The sequence below is a fragment of the Coenobita brevimanus genome, chromosome 117 (genome assembly GCF_032717465.1).
Source record: "Coenobita brevimanus isolate Jiangsu-jjx chromosome 117, ASM3271746v2, whole genome shotgun sequence".
NCBI lineage: Eukaryota > Metazoa > Arthropoda > Malacostraca > Decapoda > Coenobitidae > Coenobita > Coenobita brevimanus.
Window position 1 is genome coordinate 2,874,400 of NC_137070.1, and position 9,988 is coordinate 2,884,387.

The 9,988-nt window shown below is 49.6% G+C and overlaps 1 protein-coding gene across 1 annotated transcript; it reads right to left on the reverse strand.

Annotated features, from left to right (window-relative positions):
* Window positions 1-7,814: 7,814 nt before the first annotated feature.
* On the reverse strand, window positions 7,815-8,183 carry LOC145418906 (histone H2B-like). The gene has a single exon (XM_080287164.1). It carries the CDS (start codon window positions 8,181-8,183, stop codon window positions 7,815-7,817), a length of 369 nt encoding a protein of 122 aa, XP_080143290.1.
* Between the last annotated feature and the right edge of the window lie 1,805 nt (window positions 8,184-9,988).

Below are 9,988 nucleotides of genomic sequence, written 5' to 3' on the forward strand. Positions count from 1 at the left end.
GGATGAGGAGTTTTAGTAGTGGGGGGCTCCATGGTGGTGGTGGTCAGTAGGTTGTGTTTGGCATGTCGGGAGGTTGGTGCATGAAGCAGCTGGTTTGAAAGGTGTGAGTGGCTTTGGCGACACTGTGTGTCCAGCTGTTTGACAGTATTTCAGGGTCGAGTTTGGAAGCAGCTGTAAGTCGTGACAGGACAGGGAGGGGGGAGGCAGAGTGTGCAAGCTTTGCTGCCAGGCCTGCTGTTCTTGCCTTTATGCGAAGGTGTAGGGACTCAATGTTACACTCTAGGCGGAGGTTACATAATCGGGTCCACATTGGGGAGCCAGTCATGGTGCGTAGGGCGTCGTTTTGGATCACTTCAAGTTTGGTGACAAGTTTTGGGTCAATGGTTGGTAGGGCTGGGGGCAGCATAGTCCACTATCGATCTGATTGCCTGGATGTAGAAGAGGCGAAGAATTTTGTATGAGGCTCCCCCTCCCTTTCCTGCCAGGGATCTTAAGGCGCTGAGTCTAAGTTTTGTTCTTTCTTTGAGGTACTGGACTTCTTGTTCAAATGAGAGTTTGTGGTCGAATATGACCCCTAAGTACCGGTGGGTGGTGACGTACTCTATGTGAGTGTTGCCAAGGTGTAGCTTGTCTGTGGGGGCTTGTATTCTGAAGGGTAGGGCTTTGGTTTTGGTGGCATTGATTTTAAGGCCAAGTTCAGTGCACTTTTGGTTGAGTTTGGTTAGGGCTCTCTGGGTTTTTGCATGGTAGGGGCCACCCTGTGTGACTAAGGTTATGTCGTCTGCATAGCACAGGAGGCGTGTACCAGGGCCTAGGTTGGTATGTAGGAGGCACTCAACCAGTGTGTTGAAAAGGATGGGGCTGAGTATACTGCCCTGTGGAGTACCATTTATATGATGGTGTGCAGTTGAAATGTGACCCTGGAAACGGACTGACGCTTCTCGACCCTCGAAAAAGCTCTCGAGCCAGCTTAGGAGGCGACCCCTCACCCCCCTGCCTGCCAGGGTGGCGAGGATGGCCTCAGTGCAAGCCAGCTCGAAGGCCTTCTCCAGGTCGATGAAGACGGCAAGTCCTTTGCCACCTCGCAACTCTGAGAGGAAGGAACTCAGGCACTCCGCTGTTCCCTTGCCCTGGGTGTAGGCAAAGATGTGACTGTGGGGGGTGGGGAGAATCCAGCGGAGGCGTCTGTGGATCATCCTCTCAGCTGTTTTGCTGAGGCAGCTTAGAAGAGAGATGGGTCTGAAGGCTTTGGGCTCATGTGGCTTTGGGATGGGGTGGATGGTGGCTTGCTTCCATTGGCTGGGGAGTTTGCCAAGGTGCCAGGAGTGGTTTAGAAGGTCTAGGAGGGCGTCCTTGGCAGTGGGGCCAGCGTGGGAGATCATAGAGTATGTGATGCCATCGGGGCCTGGGGCTGTGTCGGCGCTAGACTTCAGGGCTTGGTTGAGCTCATCGATGGTGAATAGATGGTCTGAGTCAGCTGCGCTGGTCTTGCTGGATGTGATGAGGTCTGCTCTGGCTTGGTGCAGTTCCTCCTGCCGTCGCCTGGTGCCTTCTGGGAGTTGAGTGGGGGAGGTTCTTTGTGCAAATGTGGAGGCTAGTCTTTCAGCTTCAGCCTGTGGGTCAGGGTGAGAGGGTGGGCGAATGGGATGGGGACTGGAGACAGCCCTCAGTTTCTTCCATATGGTACCCAGTTTGGAGTGGGCCCCCAGGGATTGGCACCACTCTGTCCACTTTTGCTCCTTGATGTCATTTTTCTCAGAGATGGAGTGCATTATCACTGCCTGAAGGTAACGGAGGCCCTCTGGGGAAGGGTGAGCCCTATAGAGTTTTTTGGCTCTATTTAGCCTCCTGTTGAGCTCCCGCACTCTGTCACAGTAAAACCAGTGGTTTTTGTGGTGTACATTTGGCACAGTGGTTTTGGGGATGGATGCTTCGGCCGCTGTGCGGAAGGCAGTTGTGAGGAGGGTGGCATGGTCATCGAGGTCTACTGGAGGTGGAAATGATGTTGTTTTTTCCAGTGTGCTGAAGAAAAGGTTCCAGTCGGCTCGCTTGGTGTTCCCTCTGGGTGGGGGGCCAGGGGGTTTGGGAAGGAGAGCGACATCAATGGAGCAGATGATGGCATGATGGTCAGAGGTGAGGGTGGGGTGCAATTCCCAGTTTGTGAGGTTCGCTAGGCCAGAGGAGGCGAAAGAGAGATCGAGTCTGCCTCCTTGTAAGTGAGTTGGCGTTTGTGGGTTGTTCAGGAGCGAGATGCTGGGTACCTCTTGTAGCAGCTCGGCTATGTGACGACCGGTGGCGTTTGTTGTTGATGTCGAGCCGAGGCAGGGGTAGTGGGCATTGAAGTCTCCTCCGACAAATATTTGAGAGGAACTGGAGAGGGTGAACACTTCTTCAAGGTTGGCTTCGGTGCTTGGGGAACGGTAGATGTTGTAGATGTGGAGGCTGTCATTTGCCAGTGTGATTGTTATGCCCTGAAGTTCAGTGTTGTCACTGCAGGTTGGAAGAGGGTTGATGGATCTGGTGGGGATGTGGCTATGGACAAGTATGGCACAGCCCCTGGGGCCTCCAACTGCCTTAGGAAGGAAAAAGGTGGTGAAGCCACGCAGACGGAGTGTACGTTGTTTACTGAGGAGCGTCTCCTGGAGGAGGAAGATGTCGATGTTATCTTTGTGAGCTGCTTCCTCTAGCAGGGAGCGCTTGGAGGCCACACCTCGAATGTTCCATTGGAGTATTCGGAGCTTGGAGGTGGGAGGGGGCTGCTGTTGTTTGTCAGGGATGGGAGGGGAGATTGTTAGCTCTCTGCATCCATGTCTGTCTGTGTTGGTATGGGAGTTCGCGAGCGTATTCTGTGTGGCGTCTCCTTGGTGGTTTGCGTTGGTTTGTGCTTGTCTTTGCTGGGCATGGGGGATCGTGAGGGTACTCTGTGTGGTGTCTTGTCTGTGTTTTGTGTGTGCCTGTGAGTGTCTTTGGAGGAGCTGTGTCGGCTTCTGTGTTTTGTCCTGCCTTCCCTCGACCGGGATCGGCTCCGTCGTTCGCTTGGCTCCTGGTTCAAGCGGTGTTGTGGTGCTGGCTGAGTGTGTATTTGTGGTGCTGTGTTCAGAGGTGAGTTGGCTGGGGAGACGGATGTTGTTGTTTGGGGAGCCAGTGTTTGTGTCTGAGGGGTGTTGTGTTGCTGAGGAGCCTCGACGTGGCAATCCGGTGGGGGATTTTCTACAAATTTGTCGATGGCCCTGGTGGCTGCAAGGGATATTCCTTCCTTGTTGAGGGGACAGCCGAGCTGCATTGCTAGAGTGGTGGTTATGGCCTCGGCTAGTTGCTGCCCAAGTTGGTGGAGGCCCTCTATTGTGACCAGCATGCAACCAGGAGGTGCAGTGGGGGTTGGAGTTGGGGTTTGAGTGGAGGATTCTGGCTCCGTTTGAGTGCTGGTGTTCTGTTTTGCATTGGAATGGCGTGTTTGTTGGGGGAGAGGCAAGGTTGGGGTGGTGCTGTGATGTGTTAGTGTTGCTGGTTTCTGATGCAGCGACTTTGCAGGCTGTCGAGTGCCTGTGGACAGTGGAGGGAAGTCTGTCTGGGTTAGGATGTGAGGGTGTGAGGGAGTGGGGGTGTTCTGCTGGCCCCATGTGAATGTTCCTGGTGGTGCTGGTATCAAGGCCGCCCTCTCCTGGATCAAGCGGTGCTCCCTTGCCATGCCTCTTTGGACTTGGTCCTTTCGGGCCAGACAAGCTTTCTTCCACGCATGGTGGTTCCCCTGGCAGTTTGGACATTTCGCTGTGATGGACTGCCCTGCCTTGAGCTTGTCGAGGCATTGTTGGGTGGCATGGCGGTTGCTGCAAATGGCACATGTTGGGGGTCTGGTGCATTTGGATTGGTGGTGTCCAAATCTTTGGCACTTGAAGCACCTTAGGGGTTCTGGGGTGTAGGGGCGCAGGTTGAAGGTGCCCCATGATTTGAGGTCGAGAGCTGTCTGGATGGGTCCTCGAAGGGTGTCAATAACCTGCTTGGTGGGTTCTCCCTTGACCTCGCATCTTTTGGCCTCTTCTACTTGGGCGTGGTTGAGGATGGCTTGAATGGGAAAATTTAAGGGATAGTGTTGGATGACTAGTTTCCTGGTGGAGAGGTTGGGGTCGAGTTTTGTAAGTTGGAGGGGTTTGCCTGCGACTGTGTTGGTGTGGTCAAGTGTTTCGTAGGTGTCTTCGTCTAGAGGGACTAGGATGGTGTTGAGGTTCTTAGTCGCCTCTAGCTTGAAGTTGAGGTGGGGGAGCTCTGTCTCAATGGCTGCCACTATATCATAGGGCGTGGGGAAGGCGTCATTTGGGGATATGAGGAATGCTGGGTGCTTGGTTGGGGGGGCTCTGGTGAAGTCGGTGGTGTGCTGGCGGCTGTCTTGACAAGGTGCAGCAGGGGTGGAGCGGTTCTGGGTGTTCTCAGTGGCGTTACCTGCTGGTGTTCTGTTCCTTTTGCCTGCAGTCTTCCTCCTGTTGGTGACAAGGGTGTAGCCGTCATTGTTATCCTGAGAGTCAGTGGGTGCTTGGCTTGTGGCAGCAGCTGCATCAGTTGAGGGTGTGGGGTTAAGGCTTGGGTTGAGGTCAGATGTGGGAGAGTCGTCAGTGTCCATGGCCGGGGTGGAAGAGTAAAAGTCGTCAGGGTCGTGGTCTGGTCCAGTGAGTCTGGGCTTCTTGGCAGAGGAGCGCAGACTAGTAGCAGAGGTGGAGGGTCTGCTGACCCATCCTCTGGGTCGGAGGTGCGGTGGGAATCAGACGTGTTCATGGCTTAAAAAAATATATATATATATATATATATATATATATATATATATATATATATATGTGTGTAAAAATATATATATATATGTAATTTGTTTATTTATTTATTTGTTTACATCCTCATTAACTAACATGTACACATATACATACACACATACACATGTACACTAGTAATGTACACATGTACGTACGCCTATGTACACATATATATGAATAAGAGAAGATAAACAATTAAATTAAAGAAACAAACAAATGTCAGCGAGCAATCCGGCGGTTCCCTACAGTGCCGGGGGGGGCTTACTCCCACCCTCTAAAGGGCGACGAAGAGTACCCCAGCACTGCCCCGTGAGGGACTTACCTAACCCTAGCCCTAACAGAAATGCCTACTCTTACCGCCTCCTATAACCAGGCCTCTAAGGCCCCCCTTCATGGAAGTACCCTACGGTACCCCTTCAGGGTTCGGCTTCGTACTACGGCAGGGACTCTAAGTGGCAGCCGGAAAGCCAGCTGACAAAACGAGACAGAAAAATGAGCCAGAACAGTCAGTAGGTAACTGTGAAATAGTCACGATAGACGAGAAAGTCTTAGGAAATGTAATCCAAAGTTCACTATCCAGAGACTGGGGACGAGATGTTGCTGCTACGAGCGCTGGCCAGGAACTGTGACGACCCCGCTCGCCAACCACGCCTAAGGCGAGAGGCCCCTCACCTCGATCGAAAGAAATCTCGGCCCTTTTCAGGGCCAAAACCCTTTTTCAAAGAGAGATGATGACAGACCCTCAGTTTAGGTTTCCATATATCAGCTCTTGCTTTTCCGCACACACACACACACCCACACACCCACCCACCCACCCACCCACCCACACACCCACACACACACACACACACACACACACAAATGAACTCCATTACTTACCTACATGCATTCATTCATTCTTTTTTTTTTTTTTTTTAATCATTTCCTTTTTTTTTTTTTTTTGAAGGGGGGGAATACTTGCCTATTCGTTTGTTTCTATTATTGATCTGTTGTTCACGTCGCAGTTTTTGTTGTCTGTTTCTTTTACTTACTCATCGATTCACTCACGCCCTCATAAAGGTACACAGGTTTGAACAAGGAGAAAGGCATTCCCGCTGCATATTAGGAGAGTCTCTGTACCCGTTATGAAGGTTTGACAGTGGCCACGAACGCACGGTAAATCCTTCCGTTAATATACTGAGGAAAAAAAAAAAAAAAAAAAAAAAAAAAAACGATTTTTACCTGCAGTTGAGCGTGTGTATGTATGTATGAATGTTGTATGTTTATACTGTACGTGTGTGTGTGTGTGTGTGTGTGTGTGTGTGTGTGTGTGTGTGTGTGAGCATGTATGTCTGTGTGTACGGAGGTATGAGGGCTTGTGTGTATGTGAGCATGATTTAGTGTGTACGTACATGTGTAGGTCACTGCGTACACAGTATAAATGTATTTGTGCACATGTGTTGTTGTATGTACGTACAGATTGTAGACTGACATGAATATGCATGATACGATGTCATGCCTGTATTTACTGTACGCCTGTTGAGTGTGTGGGTTGGTACAGTCGGCCTAAGAAGTGCCGGCGGAGTATCCAGAAGTTTTCGGTCAGCGATAGTGTCCATACTCTTCCTTATATCTGTACGAGGTGAAACCTAATACGTAAAATTGTTACAAAAAACAATAAATCCATGACCAGTTATCTGTATATTTCCAAATTATTGTAGGAAGCAGTTGGTTAGTTACGATAATAGGAATTCGTAAACGGAACTAATTGATATTTCACAACTGTCGCTCAGGGAGAGTCGGGAATAATGATTTTGTGGCGTTCAAATCTAGCATGGTAACAGGCAGTGATTTTTGGGTAGCGTAAGACTGAACAAAAGGGAGCTTCAATAAACATTGGAAATGATTAATTATTAGTTATAAAATAATTTCCGTTACAATACTAGGGAATAATTTCAAGTCATTTATTTCCGTTTCCAATGTCTCCATGGACGACGACAGAAAGCGGGAAGGAGGCGTAAGCCAGTAAGCTATTTTAAATGTTTCGATCAACACGCACGAAAGGAGATAACATTCACTCAAGGACATGCAGTTATTACACTGCCTTTGGCCAGTTTCCCATGAAGAAAAATCTCAGGATTATTTCATATAAGACAGAGGGCTATCGGTGGGGAAAAAAAAAAAAAAAAAAAAAAAAGGCCTACCGTACATCAGAGTCGGAGCTCCTTGGAGAATGCTACCTTCTGTCAGTGTCTGATATCCTCAGTGGATAATCGATTCGCAAGAGTAATAAAATGCAGAGGTTCATAAACAAATCATTGAGTTCAAAACTTCCAAATAAGCATTTTCTGTTGAGCAGGACATTAGAGTTTAAAAAAAAAAAAAAAAAAAAAAAAACTGACCGGGAGTTATAGGCGTACTGGCCACCGCGCGCGAAGTTAATACATTTCACATTCATTCAAATCGGGAAAGATAACTAAGTGTTACCATCTAATATATCACAGCCTCCTGTTATTCATTTTACATCATTATTTTCGCGATATAATATAGACGTTATTTGGCATGACGTGATGAAGGCATTGAATGTTTACCTTATATTCACTGTTTTCATAGAACGTATGGGAGTGGAGAGTGACCGAAGCAATCTGAAACTGTGCCGTCACTTCTTGGGGCGACGGTACGTTGTTGTTGTTGGTTCTCCAGATGAATAAGAAGGCGCGCACGCCCATATTTACTCTTTTATTTTGACTCTATTGTTTTAACCCCCAGCCCTAGTTCAAAACATTTCGATTGTGCCTACGTGCCCATCCCAAACCACCGTTGCGGAAAAGGAAGAAAGACATGAAGGGAGAAAAGAAAAGAAAGAAAGACATGAAGGGAAAAAAGAAAGAGAGAGAGAGAGAGAAAAAAAAAAAAGGTCAATAAACCCGAGTTCCTGAGAGGATAAATTGTAAGTCTGTCTTTCCCCTTTTTATCGAAAATCTTGTGGCTCCGATTGGAGCCGGAAATGTTGAAATGGCCAAGATCGTAACCTCTCTACTTTGAGGAGGTGTACTTGGTGACAGCCTTGGTGCCCTCAGACACGGCGTGCTTGGCCAGCTCGCCAGGGAGGAGCAGCCTGACGGCTGTCTGGATCTCCCGGCTGGTGATGGTTGAACGCTTGTTGTAGTGTGCCAGGCGTGAGGCCTCTGCAGCAATGCGCTCGAAGATGTCATTCACGAAAGGGTTCATGATAGACATCGCCTTGGAGGAAACGCCGGTGTCAGGGTGGACCTGCTTGAGCACTTTGTAGATGTAGATGCTGTAGCTCTCCTTCCTCCTACGCTTCTTCTTGTCTCCCTTGGCAATGGCCTTCTGGGCCTTGCCAGCCTTCTTGGCAGCCTTTCCGGAGGTCTTGGGTGGCATGGCGTCGCCGAGTCAGACGGTATGTGCACGGTGCGGGAGCGAGCGAGAGACTGAGTCGACATGGGGGATGCGCTGTGTGTTTGTTGAGATTTGTCCATTTTAAGAGTAAAATTGACCCGGGCTCAGGGTGTAGAGCCCGCCAGAGTTGTCGGTGATAAATGTGGAGCAGCCTCTATGAGGAACTGCTGGGGCTGGTTAATTTTTTAAATAATTGTAGGTCTGTCAGTTTAAGACTGCCAAGAATTAAATCGGGATTGAGTTCCGATTGTACAATGGCCTGTATCTGGTCTGCGTTGTGGAGCGTGGAGTGCATGAGACGATCCCGGCAGGAGGTGGTGGAGACACAGGATCGTCAGTCTCTATCTCGTCAAGTGGTGGTGGAGGCCTGCCTTTCTTCCCCTTCTTCTTTTTCTTCTTCCTCGGCTCTTCGTCAGTAGCAGGTGGTGGAGTCGAGGGCGGGAGGTTTTCTTCTTCCCTGTCGATGGAGGGGATGGGAGAAGGAGCCCTTTCCTCAGCTACTGACGGCGAGTAGAAGTCTTCTGAGGCAGCTGTCTGTGTAGGCTCGGTGGGCGGTGCAGTGGCAGTGATGGCAGAGGCAGCAGTTGCCCTGTTTAAGGGAGCGTCGAGCTGCAGCCTTTTCTGCGGTGTTGTGCGGGGTCTAGGAGGCTGCAGCCTTGTGGTGTGACGCTCCTGACGCGGGGCTGGCCGTGCATCACGAGCGAAGCTCTGAGGGATGAGAAGGCGTGGCAGCCCGTTCTTCTCAAAGATTTGAGGGAGTAGAACGAGCATAGCTACCTTGTCTTCGCCACAGAAAGCCTTCGCCGTCGCGATGCACATGGCGACAATGGTGTCCACATCCCCAGGACATCGGGGATCCCCAGGCCGTCGCCCCTGAGCCGTGGGGCGCCGCTGTGCATAGGCAAAGCCTTGCACAGCTGCACCCCCCGGTCCAGTGACGTTTATAGCCTCGGGACCCTTCGGTGTCTGGAGAATGTGGAACTCCACTGTCTTACCCTGGCGTAACAAGGGCGAGTGGCGCCGAGAAGAGGTAGCAGCAATCCCTGAGCGAAGCACAAATACATCGGTGCCAGAATCCTGGCGCCGGATGAATCCGTACTTCGCCTTGATGCTGTACCATTCACTGTACCAGTGATGGTGGTGGTCTGCCCTTCTCCCTCAGGCTCAGCTGCCAGGTTAGCCCCCCTCAACGGGTCGTAGGCTGTGGCAGAAGTAGAGGCCATGCTGGAGAGAGGAGGAGATGTTGCTGCTACCGCTGCTGGACCGCGAATGTTTTTTTTTTTTTTTTTTTTTTTTTTTTTTTTTTATAGGAAGGTGGGTGAAGGAAGTGGGAGAAGGGGAAGGGGATAGAGGGAAAAAAGAAGGAAGGAGGAGTGGAAAGATGGTGGGCTGGCCACCTTGCTTTTTTTTTTTTTTTTTTTTTTTTTGATTTATTTGTTTGTTGTTTATTTGGTTGATTAGTTGTTTGAGTAATACTGTTGGGTATTACTGTTGTCATTATTATTATGTTGTCATTGTTGTTTCTTGTTGTTATTTATTTATTTATTTGGTTGATTAGTTGTTTGAGTAATACTGTTGGGTATTACTGTTGTCATTATTATTATGTTATCATTGTTGTTTCTTGTTGTTACTGGCTAACTAGCTAGCTAGTTTGGTGTTGTGGTGTTATTACGGTAGGAGGATCGTGGTGTGAATTCTTAGTAGATGGGATTGGGGATGGTTGTAATGGTTTTTAAGCTGCTTGGGAACCATTTATGAATGGATAGGTTTCCCTCGTCGATGGTGTT

Excerpts from the sequence above, each read along its gene's own strand:
- LOC145418906 (XM_080287164.1), bottom strand. The coding sequence starts at position 8,183 with ATGCCACCCAAGACCTCCGGAAAGGCTGCCAAGAAGGCTGGCAAGGCC.